Here is a 16,962-nt window from a genome sequence, read left to right as displayed (position 1 = left end):
GTGCAGGGCCTGGCCTGAGTGCAGACCCCCTGTGCAGAGCAGCTACTGGCGTGAGAGGTGCCCTATGCAGCAGCCAAGAGGAGACCTCTTGGTGGTTTAAGCAGGGAGGAGGAGGGGAAACCCAGCTCTCCTGAGAAGGCCCTCCATTTACTCAGCGCATATTGGAATTTATGCTGAGATCCAGCTCCAAAGCTTTGGACTGCACGTGAAAGCACAGAGTCTCCTCCTGGACTGTGTTCTAGTGACATCTGAGCTGAAGGAGCATACAGCTCCCTTCTTCCTCTCTGTGGTAAACACTGTGTGTGGGGTTGCCAGGGAGTGTGTGGAGTGGTGGAGAGACCGGGTGGACCTAAGGGAAGAGGATGCTTGGACTTGGTGCCCTGATGGCTGTGAATCACATGCAAGGGTTACTCGCAGGCACCAGTCCCCTCAGTGCCTTTTCTCCTGGTTTCCCTACAGAGCTCACACCTAAAACTGGGGCCCTGTAGTTCTTCCCCAAACAGCTTGTTCATCGATATAGTCATTCATTTGTTCGGCAGATACGTGTTGAAAATATACTTTGGACCAGGCACTGTTCCAGCCGCAGAATATATATATACAGCAGTGACTAAGACAGTGTCATTGCCTCTGTGGGGTTTAAGGAGGGGCAGGCAGACAGTAAGCATGTGAACAAATAAATGAGCAAGGTAATATCAGACAGTGATAAGTGTTCTGAAGAAATAAACCGGGGTGATGGAAAAGGAGAGTAAATGAATACCTGGGAGTGGGGTGGGGTGGGGCTACTTGGAGACTGGCTGGTCAGGGCTCAGTGGGAGGTAGCATTTGAGCTGGTGTCTGAGTGACAGAGGAATCTATGTGTGAAGATCTGTACTTCCAGGTGGAGGAGACCTCAACTACAAAGGTCCCAAAGAAAGGAGGAATCAATTCACTTGTTTGAGTAGCTAAACAGCAGCCATGGTGGCTAGACCATAGTGAGTGAGAGGAAGGGGGCTCAGACACTGCTTTTGGACCTGGCTTGTGCGTCTTGCAGCTCACAGACATCCACCTGTTGTCCCAGAAGGGAATATGTTTAGAGTCCTCTGGACAGAGAGAGGCGTACTGGTAGCTCTACACCAGTGACCACATTATTCACTGGGTTATTACTGCCAAGTCTTTTCTCATGCCTTTGACGGGGGGGAGGGGTGTGTGTGTCTCATAGAGCATCCCAGAAACAGAGATGCCAGTGGGTCTCATGGGCTGGCCTAAGAGGGTTACTTATTTGGAAGGCATTGGGTTCCATGTGGGTCCTGAAGAGGACCACAACCAAGGATGCCCTAGGAAACGTCCTAGACTCATTATCTCTTAGGATAATTAAAGCTATAAGATTTCCCCTTTGGGCGTGAATCGGGAGGGACAGTTTGTAATTCCAACCTGGAGGAGGACCCTAATGAGTCACTAGTATCCTGCAAGTCCTATATGGATACCGTAGTTGGGGTTCCTGTTGCAACTGCTGAACCCCTGGTTAGCCCTTTCCTTGTTATTGGTGCCCCAGAGAACCCTTCAAGAAGATGGCTAGGAGCACCCTGCTGGTTACTTTGCATATTATTTTTTTCAGTTCTCACAACAATTCTGAGACTTAGATACTATTTATTATTCCTGCTTTATAGATGAGGAAACTGAGGTTCAGAGAAGTTAAGGAATATGCCCAAGATCACACAGTATGTTAGCAGACAGGTCTGCCTGACCCCAGTTTTCTTATTCTTTCTATCATCAGTGCCCTTGAGCATCAGTGAGTCCTAGAAGTCTAAGGTTGGACAGAACTGTGGACCTGCCCTGCCGTGGGGCCTGCTACTCAGGAGTTTCCTTGGGAGTTAGGGCTTTGAGATCTGGTAGCTAATGACTTAAAGATTTATTCACAAATATTTATTGAGTGCCAATTTTCTAGGCCTTTGGGATGTAACAGTAAACAAAATAAACAAACACTACTGTCACAGAGCTGGCAGTCTTAGTGATGAATATAGATCGTCTTCCCTCCCCAAAAGTAAATTATATGGATATTATAAATTGATGTGTGCTTTGGAAAAAGTATAAGCAAGAAGCAGTGAAAGGGGATAGGGAATGTGGGGGTGTGGGGTTATAATGTTAAGTAGGGGTACAGGGTGATGTATGAGCAAGGCTTGAAGGACCTTTAGTGTGCCTCTGTGAGTCACCTTCTGACTTTTCTTGGTCTGAAAGAGGAAATTCTAAGGTGCAGGGTCCCTGCTCAGACCTTCTGTGTCCTGCTCCCTGTGTGTGTTTCTGCATTCTTTGCTCATCCAAGGGTTCATTTGTTTCTGCCTTCTGGAGGATGGAGAGTCATAGGAGGTGGATCCTGTGGGAATGCTGGGCTCTTGGTGATGGCAGCAGGCCTGGACCTGTCCAGGGACGGGGGCTATCGAGGGCTTGGCCTTTCCTGGTTCAGAGAAGTTCCTGGGCAGTGGGCCCAGCACCTGGTACGGTTGCTCCACCACATGACTCCCGGGCTGAGGCCCTGAGGGATTGAGGCCTCACTGCTTCCCTATGAGAGTGAGCAGACTCCCTGTGCCTGTACCCTGGGGTTCTGAATTATGGGACTCAGCCGGTTGGGCCAGCCCAGCCCTATCATATGGAGGATTGCAGCCAGTACTGCTGCAAGGGCACGTGCCAGTGACTGCCTGCTGTGCTAGCCAGGGTCAAGGGGTGTGGAGACCAAGGGCCAAAGATTGGTGCAAACTACACCCCACCCTTCCCTCCCTAGCAGACTGAGAAACTTGCTCAAAGGTTAGAGAAGACTGAGGAGGCTCCCACATCAGTGCTTTTTTTTTTTTTTTTTTGCGGTACGCGGGCCTCTCACTGTTGTGACCTCTCCCGTTGCGGAGCACAGGCTCCGGACGCACAGGCTCAGCGGCCATGGCTCACGGGCCCAGCTGCTCCGCGGCATGTGGGATCTTCCCAGACCGGGGCACGAATCCGTGTCTGCTGCATTGGCAGGCGGACTCTCAACCACTGCGCCACCAGGGAAGCCCCACATCAGTGTTTTTGAGGTCTCTTCTCTTGGGAGGACCTCAGCAAGCTGGGCACAGGGGGACCTTGGAGGTCTTTGCCAAGTTCTGCCTTCACCATCTGCGTTATTATCCTCACAAGTGGAGCTGTGACCGAGGGTTGGTCTCTTTTTTCCTCTTTCTCTGTGTTGGAAGGTTTCCAAATTTGAATAATTAGAAGTAAAAATTTCAGCTTGCCCTACCTGTGTGTGTTTCCCTCCTCTGCTTAACTCTCCCATGACACACATGAGAATTTCCAGGCTACACTGGGGGGTGGGGGTTGGGAGGTGTTAGAGAAGGGAGAGGTTGCCTCATAGCTAGTCATCCTCTGTCTGCATTGTCTTTTTACACACACGTGCTGCTCTCCCTCCTTCTTCCGCCATGGAGTCCAACCTAGGGGAGACAGGAAACAGAGGATGCTATGGCCCAGCAAGACTCAGAATTTATGTGCGGTGACTTGGGGAGTGTTCTCAGCCGCCCTTGAAAGGCCACCATGCTGCTTCGGGTTTAAAGGAGCCCTCATCACCTACTTTTTCTGGATTTGGAATGTGGCTGTCGGCATCTGCATCAGTTCATTTCAAGTCAGATCAGCTCTGAGCTGAACCCCTCTGCTGTGGTTTATCTGGAGCTGATCCGAAAGCTAGGTAACCCAGCACCATTCAGACTGGAGGCCATCACCAGAGAGGATGAGCCTGCAGAGGACCGCCTTAGCCGGGCGGCACAGATAGCAAGAAAACGTCAGCTCTCCCGAAAACTTGGTGGGCTTTGCGTGATGGTGGCAGGCCTGGGGGTTATCATTTTTCACACACTAAATAAAATATTAAAATCTAAATATCTAGATCTATGAACTTTGAACTATAACTGCTATAATTTTCATGTGCCCTGTTATGATTTCCAAAGATTCTGTAGCCAGAATCCTTTTTCCCTCCAAGCGCCCCAGTCTTCTCTGCCCCTTCTCAGAGGCTCCTGCCCTGGTGCTCTGTGCGTTAGGTCAGTGTGCTTTCTGCGTTTGTCTCTCCTTTTCAGCTTCAGTTTTCTCTCCTTTTTCCCACTCACTCCACTCTGCTTTTCTGAGAGCACAGCTTCTGGAATCCTGACTCTCTTTTGCTTTAGCTGAGAGGCCTTGAATAAGACCTCTGAACTCGTTTCTCCACATTGAAGTGGGGCTGATTGTACCAGCAGTCACAAGCTTGTGGTAAGGATTAGCTAAGACCAGACCTCTAAGGTGCTTAGCAGAGTGCCTGCTACACAGAAAGTGCTGGTTAAATGGTAACTCTTATTATTGGGCCCACTGTGTGAAGAGCAGTAGACCGGTTATAAAAGGAAGTGAAGGCCTTCGTGCTTAGAGTTCCTTGCAACTCTCGCGTGGTGCTTTTTAACTTAGCCAGGAGGTGTCACTTCCATTCTCTTTCTGTGCTTCTGTGCTGCTGTCCTAGTCACTTGAGGTAGTTTCTCCCTCAGCATTTCCCCCATCCCTTCCTTGCTACCTTCCAAGCTTATCATCTCCTAAGTGGATGAAGACGTAGATATTTTCTTTCCCCAGGCTTAACCCAGCTCTCCTTCCTTGGCTGCCTTCCCAGAACTTTAAAGGAAGCCTCCTTTAGAGTTTTTACCATTACTCAGATCCTAACAGGACTCACCTCCGTTTTTCTGAAGGAAAAACCTGACACAGTCCCTGAGCACCTTGTTCCTCACTGCCAGGAGTCCCTTTTGGCTTCCTGTCCATGCTCCAGGGGGAGTAATAGTAAGATTTGCCGTTTGTTTGGCTCCCACTCTGTGTCCAAAAAAAATTATTTGATCTTCACAGAAGTCCTGAGAGCTTGATCGTAGTGGCTCCTTTTTAACAGATAATGAAATAGGCTTGTGACTTACCCAGGGTCACAAAGTTGTACATGGCAGAACAAGGACTCAAACCCTGGTCTCTGACTCAAAAGCTCACAGTGTCCCCACTGTCCCACACTGCCTCTGAGGATTTGGAGATCCTCGGTGCCACCTTCCATAGAAGACAGGTGGGGCATGCAGTAGGGAGGAGAGCTGGGCCTACGGATACCCAAGTAGTCCAAGCTAGTGGACCAAGGGAGGCATTCATCCATTCAATAAACGGTTCTTGAACAACTGTGATGGGCCAGACTCTGCTAGGCACAGGAGACAAAACAGTGAGCAAAACCAGGCACAGTTCCCACCCTCATGGAAGACACAGTCTGGTGGAGGAGGCAATCAACAATAAATATCCTACTGTATAGCACAGGGAACTATATTCAACATCCTGTGATAAACCATAATGGAAAAGAATATGAAAGAGAATGTATATATATGTATAATGAGTCATTTTACTATACAACAGAAATTAAACACAACACTGTAAAATCAAGTACACTTCAATAAAATACATTTTAAAATTAAAAAATTGTAAAATTGCAGTTGTGATAAATGTCACAAAAGATTGATACAACTGTGTTGTGAGAGCATATACTGAGGCCATCTGACCTGAGACCTGAAAGAGAACTATGTGTTAACTAGTTGGAAAAGGGAGAGAAGAATGCTCTAGACAAGGGAAGGCACTCTAGCAAAGGCCTGGAGTCAGAGGAGCATAGCAAGCTAAAGGGAGTGAAAGGATGTGGTTGGAGCATGGTGCAGGGTGAGGCTGGAGGGTGGGCAGGGGCCACACCACCCAGGGCCTTCATGGTACTTAAGGGGTTGGGTCTTAGAAGCTCCCCAGGGATGTTCAGCAAGGGGTGACACAGATCAGAGTTGCGTGTGTTTGATGTAAAGAGGCCTGGACGCTGGAAGAGCTACGAGTCCTGGCTCTGCTCTTTATAGGAGCCTAGGTTTCCTCACCTCAAAATTTTGGAGGGTTGGACCAGGTGATCTTTAAAGTCACCTAGCATAGTGCGTTTAATTCCTTCCATCCTTCCTTCCGACTCTAAGATTTTATGAATCTTAGCTGTTTTAGAGGAAGTAGGCCCCCTGTATCCTGGACTGCCCCTCACAGAAGCTGGACAAGTGTGCTTGTGTGTGTGTGTTTTGGGATGGGGGAGGGAGAGTGATGGGGCACAGAGTTTCCAAAGCCATCTGATTTGGGTCATATTTTTAAAAACCCTCCTGACGTGGCATTCTAGAAGGGAAGTGGGAGACTGGAAGTTGGTATAAAGAGAGAAGGAGGAAGGAAACAAAGATTAGGAGAAGGAGAGAGAAGAAGAAAGAAAACAGTGAGGAGGGATTTGGGGGAGGGGACTAGAGGAAAAGATGATGTGACTCAGGGATTCCAAGGCTGTCCATCAGCCTGGCAGTTCTGGGCAGAGCTGGTGTCCCTCCGAGATCCCAGTGTCCCCAGTGATTACCTGTGGCGTTTGCATATGGAAGTGGTTTATTGAGCCTGAGATGCTGAGCCCTCACTAGCGGCTTGTACCTGCCTTCGTTTCAAGTTTCTGGCAAGCGTTGGGTTTCAGATGTGGGGTCTGCAGTGCCTTCCCACTAAACCAGGCTGAGTCTGGAGGACGTAGCCCTCTCATCCTTCTCTCCCCATCCCCTTACCTGGTGTAGGAGGCTCCACGTTTGCTCCTGTCAGCTAGTTACAGTTCTGATGAAGCGATGAGGCAGAAGGGCTGTGGGCCCCTGGGCATGCTGATAGCCAGGGAGCCTGAGGGAGAACACTGCTGTCCATAGCTTCCCGCTTCTTGCCCCCAAGTCCTACCACCTGGCCTCCCCTCTGGAGCTGCCTCTGGAAAGTCAGTCTGAGCCTGATCCCATCCAGACTCACCTTCTGGCTGCAGAGGGTGCTCCCAGCCTTCTCCCATTGTCTTCTGGCAGTCTGGAGGGTCCGTCTCAGGTTCCTCGGGGCCAGGGATTCTTGGGGCTGGGCTTCCCCAGGCCCTCTCAGGCTCTCTCTGCCCCTCCCGCTAGTCGTACCGAGCCTCCTAGCGGTTCTGGTCCCCTGCCTCCCGCCCGCTCCATCACCTGACGCGTAGAGGGTGTGTGGGGGAGCTGGGGAGGGGTTGGCTCCTGCCAAGTACACAGGTGGGCACACACGTGAGAGGCCTCACTCCTTGGAGCTCAAATACTTGACACACGTGTGGCTCCATGTCGCACTGGCTGTATGTATACCTGTGGCCTGCTTTGCCTAAATCACGTGAGTTCTTCCCTCCTGCCCCCCTTTCTGGGCTGTGCAAGGATCGTGGGAAGGCCTGGGTCCCTGCTGCCCTTTGCAGCAGAGATGGCGCTGGTGCCTAGGGACCTGGTGGGGCTAGACTTGCAGAGAGCCCTTTCACCCTCATGAGGCTGCAGAGATGGGCCCTTATGGGTGGGAAAGGAAGTGGGAAGAGCAAATTGCCAGAAGAAAGCGGTCAGTTGCCCTCAGTGGCAAGTGGAGCCCCCTTGAGCTGGCTTGCCCCAGCTCCCTGGCCTGGGGGCCTGGAGCTCCTGGGGGAGCTGTGGTTTGGTGCTGAAGTCACTTGTCTCACTCATCTCCCCAGGTGTGTGGTCGTGCTGTTCAATCCCCGGAAACACAAACAGCACCACATCCTCAACAGTTCCAGGTAAATGGGTCTGGGCCCTCAGGGGGGCATCTCCTGGAGTCTGTGAGAAGGGCACTGTCTGAGGTCTCTGTGGCTCTGGGGACTGAGACTGGGCCCCAGGGCCAGCTAGGGAAATGTCACACGTGCCGTTGGTGTCTGCCGGTCTTGCCTTTTGAGGGGACTGTGAGGGAGCCGGGCTTAGGCAGGGCTGCCAGTGCCTCTTTGAGCCTGCCTCATTTCTTGCAGGAAGACCATCACTGCCCTTGCCTTCTCCCCTGATGGCAAGTACTTGGTCACAGGAGAGGTGAGTGTGGAAGGGGGGCCGCAGTACTCTGAAGAGGGTGGGTGGCCTGGCCTCAGCAGAGAGCTACAGTCCTGGGCCTGGTTAGGGCTGCCGCCGCTCTGGCTGCCTGAACGGATGCCAAATCCCGGTTTTGGCTGCACCTTCAACCAGTGGTGCTGAAGCCTTAGTGGGCATCAGAATCAGCTGCAGGGCTTGTTAAAGTGCACATTGCTGGGCCTGCTCCCAGAGTTTCTGGTTCTATAGGTTTTGGGGGGGGACCCCAAAATTTGCATTTCTAGCAAGTTCCCAGATCATGCTGATTCTGCTGGTTTGGGAAGCACACTTTGAAAACCACTGCCGTAAGATATTCCTTGTGCTTGGGGGCCCCCTGCTGGGCGCATGAGGGACACCTCTCCCTTCGCAGTCTCTTACAGGGAGGCATAGGCGTGGGTGGTGGTGGTTCTCAACCCTGGCTGCCCATCAGGATCCCTCTAGGAGCTTTGAACAAACACAGAGGCGCAGACCCTCACCCGGAGATACTGAACCAAATCTGGGGGTGTTTTCTCTCAGATAATCGTTGTTGTCCTGAGATATTTATCATGTTTCCTCTACACCTTTGCCCTGTGTAGCACTCTGCTTTGGGCCGGGGGCTCATTAGAGAGACTGTGCCCAGTAGCTGGAGAGGTAGGCCCCACCCTGAAAGGCTAGGGGAGGCTGTGTGCCTCTGGCCCTCACTTCCAGTTCTTGCCTCCCTGCAGAGTGGGCACATGCCTGCCGTGCGGGTTTGGGACGTGGCCGAGCATAGCCAGGTGGCGGAGCTGCAGGAGCATAAGTATGGCGTGGCTTGTGTGGCCTTCTCCCCTAGTGCCAAGTACATTGTCTCTGTGGGCTACCAACATGACATGATCGTCAACGTCTGGGCCTGGAAGGTGAGTGGGCCGGGTGGGCCGGTCTCGCAGCCTCATGGGGGTCCAAGGGCCAGTTGGGGACCTGAACCCCTTCATTCCACCCTGCTGATCTCAGTTTTATTCTAGAAAATGACCTGAAGCAGAAAAAAGCAACTGTGTAGCCAAGCGTGTTGGTAGAAAGAGGCTAGCTTTGTGCCTCCGAGGACCTCCAGAGGCAATGAATCTCTTCAACTCCTCTGGAAAAGGATTCTCCTTCCTCCCCTCTTTTTCTGACCAGTAAATCCTGGAAAGAAACATTTTTTAAAGTACAAATCCTATCTAACCCTCCTTCATCCTCTGAGCCTCTTTCATCTTAGCTCCAAGAGGCAGAACTTCGATTCTTCCTTTGGCTTTCCTTCCAGAAAAACATTGTGGTGGCCTCCAATAAAGTGTCCAGTCGGGTCACTGCGGTGTCCTTCTCTGAAGATTGTAGCTACTTTGTCACTGCTGGCAACCGGCACATCAAATTCTGGTACCTTGATGACAGTAAGACCTCAAAGGTGAGGTGCTCAGGCTGGAAGTAGCCCCCAGGGCCAGGGTCTACTCAGCCCACCCCAGGAGACTGCTCCCCTTGGGCCCCTCTGCTTTCTCAACAGCCATCCAGAAGTTCTGGATGAGCCAGCTGCTGTCTGGGCCGAGGGGTAGTCTCAGAGGGCAAGGGAGCCTTGCTGTGCCTCCTCCCTCCCTCTCCCCAGGGCTTGGTTTCCAGGGCGCCCCGGGGCGATGGGTGGGCGACAGTGTCGCATCTCCACAGGTGAATGCCACCGTGCCCCTGCTGGGCCGCTCCGGGCTGCTGGGGGAGCTGCGGAACAACCTGTTCACCGATGTGGCCTGTGGCCGAGGCAGGAAGGCGGACAGCACCTTCTGCATCACGTCCTCAGGGCTGCTGTGCGAGTTCAGTGATCGGAGGCTCTTGGATAAGTGGGTGGAGCTGAGAGTAAGTACCTCTGTCCCAGTGGGTGGGGTGGGTGGGGCTGCCCGCGTCTCAGCTCAGGGGAGGACTGTCCGTACAGGGGCTGGGCCCTGCATGCAAGAGGGGACCCCAGGAGGAAGAGGCTTGAGGGAGCCAGAGCTTGGCCCAGTTCCAGCCCAAGCAGATCTGTGTAACTGCCTCCTCCCTGCTCTTTCTGTCTTTCTTTCCCTGCTTTCCTCTTCTGCTCAGAACACAGACAGCTTCACAGTAAGTGGTGCTAGACTCTCCTCTCTTTCTCATGCTGTTCCTTTCTCTTTGCTGGGCTTTTCCTATTTTGTCCTCTTTGCCAAAACCTCTAGTGCCTTAGAAGGCTCCCGGACTCCCATCCCCCATCTGCACGTGGCTGTGAGCCCTCTGCCGCCAGCTGCTGGAGGGCGGGGCGTCTCTAGATAACAGCTGAGGGGCTCGGGCCAGAGCAGCTGGGCTGCTTTCCCCTCGCCCCCTGCCTTGGCTGGTGTCTCCTCTTGGCAGGTGACTGTTGAGGAGGGGTTGAGCGGGTGGCCATGCTGACTTGAGCCCCTCTGCCTGCAGACCACCGTGGCCTACTGCATCTCTGTGAGCCAGGACTACATCTTCTGTGGCTGCGCTGATGGCACCGTGCGCCTCTTCAACCCCTCTAACCTGCACTTCCTCAGCACCCTGCCCCGGCCCCATGCCCTGGGGACAGACATAGCCAGTGTCACAGAGGCCAGGTGAGCTGTGTGGGCCCCCTGCCTCCATTTCAGAGCCTTACTCCGCACCCAGCCTTCCTTGCCCGTGTAAGATGAAGGGTGTATCGATACCCCCAAAGATTACAGGAACATCTCTGCACACACACAAATGTGGCTTTATTGGTACACGGCGCACTGTGGGGGACCGTGGAGTGTCTCAGTATGTAGGCGTTAGGAGGGGCTTAGTGTCAGATTTGGGCTTGTGTTAGATGATTTTAGGATTGGTTCCAGGGACTGAAGTTTTGCTCTGGTTGGGTGCTGTGAGGAAGTGGGGGCAGTTCTACAATTGGACCTTTAATTTTATTTGAAAGGTGGAAGGAAAGGTATGGAGCTAAAGCTGTAATTGGTAAAGAAGTTGCAGTCAGTCCTGAAAGATGGAAAACGGTGATGTTTGGTCACTTTTGTGGTTTGTACAGTGATCTTATTTTTATCTGTCTCAGACACCACTACAGAGTGGTCTTGTTTTTGTTTCACTCCGTCATGACCACAGAGTTACCTTGTCTCACGTTGGTGTTCTGTGACCTCGTTTGTGTTCATCAGGAGAGCACCATGGCCCAGCAGCTAGTGCTGGATCAGCTCCGAGCTGAGAGCTGTCAGAGGCAGCTTTTTCCTCTCAAGCAGCTGCTTCCAAACCTGCGGATCTGGAGAGGGCTCCCGTGCTCTGCTCCTTCCTTTATGGGTGGGCTTCTGTCTTCATTCCCCTCAATCCCTCATTTCGTCAGCCCCTCACTCACCAGTTTGCTCTGTCCTCTTCCCTACAGTCGCCTCTTCTCTGGAGTGGCGAATGCCAGGTATCCAGACACCATTGCCTTGACCTTTGATCCTACTAATCAGTGGCTGTCTTGTGTATACAACGACCACAGCATTTACGTTTGGGACGTGAGGGACCCCAAGAAAGTGGGCAAGGTGTACTCGGCTCTGTATCATTCCTCCTGCGTCTGGAGTGTGGAGGTAGGTGGGCTGACTCGAGACTGACCCGGTTTGCCGGGGCACCACTGTGAGGACAGAAAGTGGGGATCCCCAGGTAGAACGTTATGTTCCCGCTGCCTCCTCACTTCTCCAGCAACATCCCTGTGTGTCCACATACCTTCAGATGGGTCCTGAGGGTTGAGCTTGAATTTTCGTGCTTATATGTCTCAGGCTTCTTCCAATGTGTCCCCGTCCATCCTTAGCTTTGCCTTGTCCTGGGCTGGGTGATCTCGGATGAGTTACTGAACTTGACCGAGCCTCATTTCCTCCGTGGTGAAATGATGTACCTGATTCATCTAATTGTTTTAAGCATTAAGTGAAATAATGTGAGTGGGAAACATAGAAGAGTTCCTGGTACATGGGAGATGCTTGGTTAATGTACTTTCCCGCAGTGATCTGAAGAGTATCTAATAGTTACGGCTTGCTTACCATAGGACAGACAGTGGGCTAAGCCTTGGCCAGCATCAGCTCCTAATGTCATTCCCTTCCATCTCTGTGGGCAGGCGAGGGACTGCTCCCTAATTGGAGCTCTGACTTTGTTCCCTCTGCCCCTTCAGGTCTACCCCGAAGTGAAGGACAGTAACCAGGCCTGCCTGCCCCCCTGTTCCTTTATCACCTGTTCTTCTGACAACACTATCCGCCTGTGGAACACAGAGAGCTCTGGGGTGCATGGCTCCACCCTGCACCGAAACATCCTCAGCAATGTGAGCCATGGGGCCCCCACTCCATGCCTAGCACCCACGTCCCTTCGCCTTCACACCGCCTTCTCGGGAACTGGGTCCCCAGACCCTGATCTTCCGGCTCTTATTTGGCCGGCCCCTGCGAGCCAAGGCTTTGTCTTGTCCAGCATTCCTCTCCCCTTGCTTCTGTACTGGGTCAGGCCTGCCTTATCCACTTCTCCTGACCTGCTCCACTAGGACCTCATTAAGATCATCTATGTGGATGGGAACACTCAGGCCCTGCTGGACACTGAGCTGCCCGGGGGAGACAAAGCTGATGGGTCCCTGATGGATCCCCGAGTGGGCATTCGCTCTGTGTGTATCAGCCCCAACGGACAGCATCTCGCTTCAGGGGACCGTGTGGGCACACTCAGGTAATGCCAGGTCTGGAATGGGTACTGCCTGCCTCTCATGGTCTGGGCTGGGGGAGTTAGTCCCCAGGGATAGAGCTTTTGAAAAGTTTGGCTCTAAAAGATTGGGGAAAAGATATTCATATACAAGGGAAGGATAATTATAGTGAAGAAGCCCAGCAGAAACCATCCTAATCAAGTAATCAGGCTTAACATCCTCATATCAACATCACAAAGCCCATAATGGTGCACTAAGAAGGACATAGCATTTTTTTCTGTGGTATTCTTGCCAAAAATGCAGAAAACTCAGTCCTGTCATGAGAAAACGACAGACCAACTCAAATTGAGGTACGTATGACAGAGCATCAGTGCTCTTCCAAAGTGTCGAGGTTATGAAAGGTAAGCAAAGACTGAAGACTCCAGTCTTTGAACTGGAGACTGAAGAGAAATAACAACTCAGTGCAGTTTGGGCTCTGGGTAGGATCCTGGATCCAGAAAAAGGATGTGGCGAAACTGGTGTAATTCAAATAAAGCCTTTACGTTCATAGTATTATACCAACGTAAGTTTCCTGGTTCTGGCAACCGGACTGTTGTTACGTAAGGCGTTAACGTTAGGGAAAGCTGGGTAAGGGAAATATGGAAGCCCTCTGTACTCATTGCAACTTTTCTCTAACCTGAAAGTTCAAAAATAAAAAATAAGCTTTCAAAAAGGTCAGGGGAGAGGACGTAGCAGAGGAAGCAGAGTGAGTCTCTCCTCCTGCAGCCTGGCAGTGACCCCCTCCCTCCTCTCCTCATCTTTGCAGGGTGCATGAACTACAGTCCCTAAATGAGATGCTGAAGGTGGATGCCCATGACTCAGAAATTCTATGCCTGGAGTACTCTAAGCCAGACACAGGTAAAGTGGATGCCTGGTACCCAGCCCAGAATGGCACAGGGCTCCTCCAATCCTGCCAGTGCCACTTACCTCTATCCTCGCTGTTGGATGTGGGACTGAGAATCCTTTGACTCATTTGGTGTCATTGCAGGTTTAGAGGAGGACAGCTCTATCCCTTCTCTGTGGTTCTCTTGGCTTAGGGATATGGGGCTCAGTTCCTTTTTGCTGGACCCAGATAGGGGCCTGCTCTGGGCACTCGTGGGCTGATGGAGTTCTTCCAATCCCAGGTCTGAAGCTCCTAGCATCAGCAAGCCGGGACCGGCTGATCCATGTGTTGGATGCTGGACGGGAGTACAGCCTACAGCAGACGTTGGACGAGCACTCATCCTCCATCACAGCTGTCAAGTTTGCAGGTAGGGGGCAGGGCAATTGAAATACATTCTTCTGCCTACTACCGATATCTCCCCTGCCCCCCCCACTGCCACCTGCGTCCTGCCTCCATGAGAAGGGTATGCCCGTCACAGTGGCATGTGGGACAGCAGCTGGCCGGCCCGGGGCTGGATGGGAAGACAGGTGGAATATAGACTCTTAGTCCAGGGGACCCTGAGCAACCAGGTTGGCTGAGAATGGGGGGAAAAGAAGGCCTAGGTTTGGAGGGAAGCATCCTGGTTTAATTGGTTGTCTCAGCCTTATAGAGTAGCTCCATAGAGGGAATATGGGGAGGGAAGCAGAGGGAAGGCTGGCCTGCTTGTGGTGAGAGCAGTGGGAATAGCTAGGCCTCCTTCCTCCATAGCCAGCGATGGGCAAGTCCGCATGATAAGCTGTGGAGCAGACAAGAGCATCTACTTCCGCACTGCACAGAAGGTGAGGTTACTGGGTGTCCCTGAATGGGGCAATGGGTTTGAGGGTGGGGCGTGGGGTCGCTACGATTCCCCTACCTGAGGTTACGAGAGGTGAAGGGCGGCAAAAGCAAGGCTCTCTGGGTCTGGTGAGGCATTTGGGCGTGGGGTCTGCCCTCATGCTCCACCCCTGCAGTCTGGAGATGGAGTACAGTTTACACGGACACACCACGTGGTACGGAAGACGACCCTCTATGACATGGATGTGGAGCCCAGCTGGAAGTACACAGCCATCGGCTGCCAGGATCGAAATATTCGGTGGGCATCCCTTTCGCAGACCATCTGACCACATTCCTTCGTGCCCGAGGGGGTCAGCTCTAGGCAGCTTAGCCCTGTGTCTATCTTTTTGTCCAGGACTTTGTGCCCCCTTGAGCCTACAGCATGAGCACTTTGCCTCACCCAAGAGGTGGTAGCCCCTTTGGTGTTGGGGAGTGGCTTCCAGAGAGAACAGAGCTGCGGGTGAATGCTGGCTTTGCTGCCACCCAAGTGACCGTGACCTCCTCCTCATGTGAATGAGTGTGTTTCTCCACAGGATCTTTAACATCAGCAGCGGGAAGCAGAAGAAGCTGTTTAAAGGGTCGCAGGGTGAGGATGGCACTCTGATTAAGGTAAGGGCCCAGTAGGATGGGCGTTGGGCTAGAGAACGGGAGAACGGGGTGCTGGGTGGAGAGGGACTGGTGCTTCCTGTCCTCGTCTAGCTGTATGTCCCACTCCTCAGGTGCAGACAGACCCCTCAGGGATCTACATTGCTACCAGCTGTTCCGACAAGAACCTTTCCATTTTTGACTTCTCCTCAGGCGAGTGTGTGGCTACCATGTTTGGCCACTCAGGTGAGTGTAGCCCTGATACTCTCTCCCTGGAACTTTCCTCTTTCTTCCTTTAGTTTCCTGGGTCCCAGCAGAACTGTCTGTCCCTCCCCTCTAGCTAACTCCCTGTGTGTTGGGACAGACACTTGGCTGGGACTTCAGGGGGGCTCATAGGCCGTATTCTTTGTTCTTCACAGAGATTGTCACTGGCATGAAATTTAGTAATGACTGCAAACATCTCATCTCTGTGTCAGGGGACAGGTGAGCAGAAGCCAGCTTCCCTGAGACATAGATTCTTCCTCTGTGCCACAAACACACCCTGTCCCTCCCCTCTCTTCGACTCAGTGATGTCTTGGGAAGTAGGGCTGAACAGGGATATTGGCTGGGCCTGACCTGGCACTGGAGGGTGGCTCTGGTCTCCTTGCCAGCCTGTGGAGAAAGGGGTACTAGCGGTGTCACCACCCACAGAGACCTACCTACCTACCTACCCCTCCCTCACCCACCTCTGTGGCCCTCCCCCAGCTGCATATTCGTGTGGCGCCTGAGCTCTGAGATGACCATCGGCATGAGGCAGCGTCTGGCCGAGCTGCGGCAGCACCAGCGGGGGGGCAAGCAGCAAGGACCGTCCTCTCCCCAAAGGGCTGCTGGGCCCAACCGGTGAGAACAGAGTGTGGGGGATGGACAAGCGGTGGGTGGGCATCCAGACTGCTCGCTGTGGTGGCACGGTTCCTCCTCCTTGCTCTGGACCCGCCATTCAGAAACTCTGTATCTCCCAATACCTGTTTCTCACACGAACGCCCAGGATGTTGGCCTCTTCCCCTATTGAGTCTCCCCTCCCCTTGACCTTCCTTGTCTTGGACTCAGGCATGAGGCCCCATCGATGCTATCTCCTGGACTAGCTCTCTCATCAGACAGTGACAAGGAGGGAGAAGACGAGGGCACTGAAGAAGAAGAACTTCTAGCTCTGCCCATCCTTGCCAAGGGTACCAAGAAAGAGCCAGGTCTGTGGAAGTCTGATGTGGGCCAGACAGGCGCCAGTTGGTGCAGTGGCTAGATGTGCCCTTTCGGGGGCTGCGGGGGTGAGAGCAGTGTGAGCTGAGGAAACTGGAGCATTGTCGTAGCCTCGTAGGGCGTGGGCTGCTGTGGGACCAGCGCTGCACGGGGGGTGGGCACGAAACTCTCTCTGACTGCCGGTCTCTGTCTAGCCTCGGTGCCCAGCGCGGCCCTGCCCCGAAGCCTGTCCCACTGGGAGATGAGTCGGGTGAGTCACCGTCGTTAAAATGTCCTTGCACGGTTACCAGAAGTGAAGGACGGTGAAAGCAGGGCTCTCTGCACCTGGGGAGGCATTTGGGCATGGGGTCTGCCCACGTGCTCCACCCCTTGTGTCCAAGGAAGGGGAGCTCGAGCCTCTGGGCTGGTTCCAGGTGAGGGGTGACGAAGTCCAGGTATTTCCTCCCTGTGGCCTGCAAGGATTAGTCACCACTAGGGGAAGTACTCCGCTTGTTCAGCCTCCTGGGGGCCTGGGAGTAAACAAAGAACGTGTTGAGGTGGGGAGTAGAAAAGGGGTCTAAGCCGAATGGTTACAAGGAAATTGCAAGGAAGTCAAAGGGCCAAAGAACTGAAATCTGGAGAAACTGTAGTTCTGAAGACCCAGGTGAAGAGAGAAGCTCAGGACTTCCAGAAGAGTTAGAGGGAAAAGGCCTTAAGAGGACCAGTAGCTGAGGGGCAACTTCAGGGTGGCCGGGAGGAGGATGAAGGCTTGCAGAGGCTGCCCAGCCTTCCCTTGTCCCGCGTCAGGGTTTCAAGCTCCAGCACCTTTCATTGTCAGCAGCAGTTTCATGGGATGATGGTGGTGTGGTGTCTGGTGCCTTCTGACCAGG

General features: G+C 52.9%; 1 protein-coding gene across 2 annotated transcripts in view; it reads left to right on the top strand.

Annotated features, from left to right (window-relative positions):
- Positions 1 to 16,962, top strand: part of MAPKBP1 (mitogen-activated protein kinase binding protein 1) — a 52,095-nt gene that overhangs the window by 27,891 nt on the left and 7,242 nt on the right. Inside the window, exons 4-23 of one of the 2 annotated variants that reach the window (XM_060294438.1) lie at positions 7,511 to 7,573; positions 7,799 to 7,856; positions 8,594 to 8,764; positions 9,145 to 9,282; positions 9,537 to 9,719; positions 9,945 to 9,962; positions 10,287 to 10,447; positions 11,227 to 11,416; positions 11,992 to 12,138; positions 12,352 to 12,527; positions 13,307 to 13,398; positions 13,665 to 13,790; positions 14,171 to 14,241; positions 14,413 to 14,534; positions 14,809 to 14,884; positions 14,995 to 15,106; positions 15,280 to 15,343; positions 15,605 to 15,739; positions 15,947 to 16,083; positions 16,288 to 16,343. In XM_060294438.1, coding sequence (XP_060150421.1) covers positions 7,511 to 7,573; positions 7,799 to 7,856; positions 8,594 to 8,764; positions 9,145 to 9,282; positions 9,537 to 9,719; positions 9,945 to 9,962; positions 10,287 to 10,447; positions 11,227 to 11,416; positions 11,992 to 12,138; positions 12,352 to 12,527; positions 13,307 to 13,398; positions 13,665 to 13,790; positions 14,171 to 14,241; positions 14,413 to 14,534; positions 14,809 to 14,884; positions 14,995 to 15,106; positions 15,280 to 15,343; positions 15,605 to 15,739; positions 15,947 to 16,083; positions 16,288 to 16,343 — 2,296 coding nt within the window. The remainder of the gene's footprint in view (positions 1 to 7,510; positions 7,574 to 7,798; positions 7,857 to 8,593; positions 8,765 to 9,144; positions 9,283 to 9,536; positions 9,720 to 9,944; positions 9,963 to 10,286; positions 10,448 to 11,226; positions 11,417 to 11,991; positions 12,139 to 12,351; positions 12,528 to 13,306; positions 13,399 to 13,664; positions 13,791 to 14,170; positions 14,242 to 14,412; positions 14,535 to 14,808; positions 14,885 to 14,994; positions 15,107 to 15,279; positions 15,344 to 15,604; positions 15,740 to 15,946; positions 16,084 to 16,287; positions 16,344 to 16,962) is intronic. The other variant, XM_030843013.2, reaches the window with a different exon arrangement.

Source organism: Globicephala melas, chromosome 2 (assembly GCF_963455315.2).
Source record: "Globicephala melas chromosome 2, mGloMel1.2, whole genome shotgun sequence".
NCBI lineage: Eukaryota > Metazoa > Chordata > Mammalia > Artiodactyla > Delphinidae > Globicephala > Globicephala melas.
This window is presented reverse-complemented; position numbering and strand designations above follow the sequence as displayed.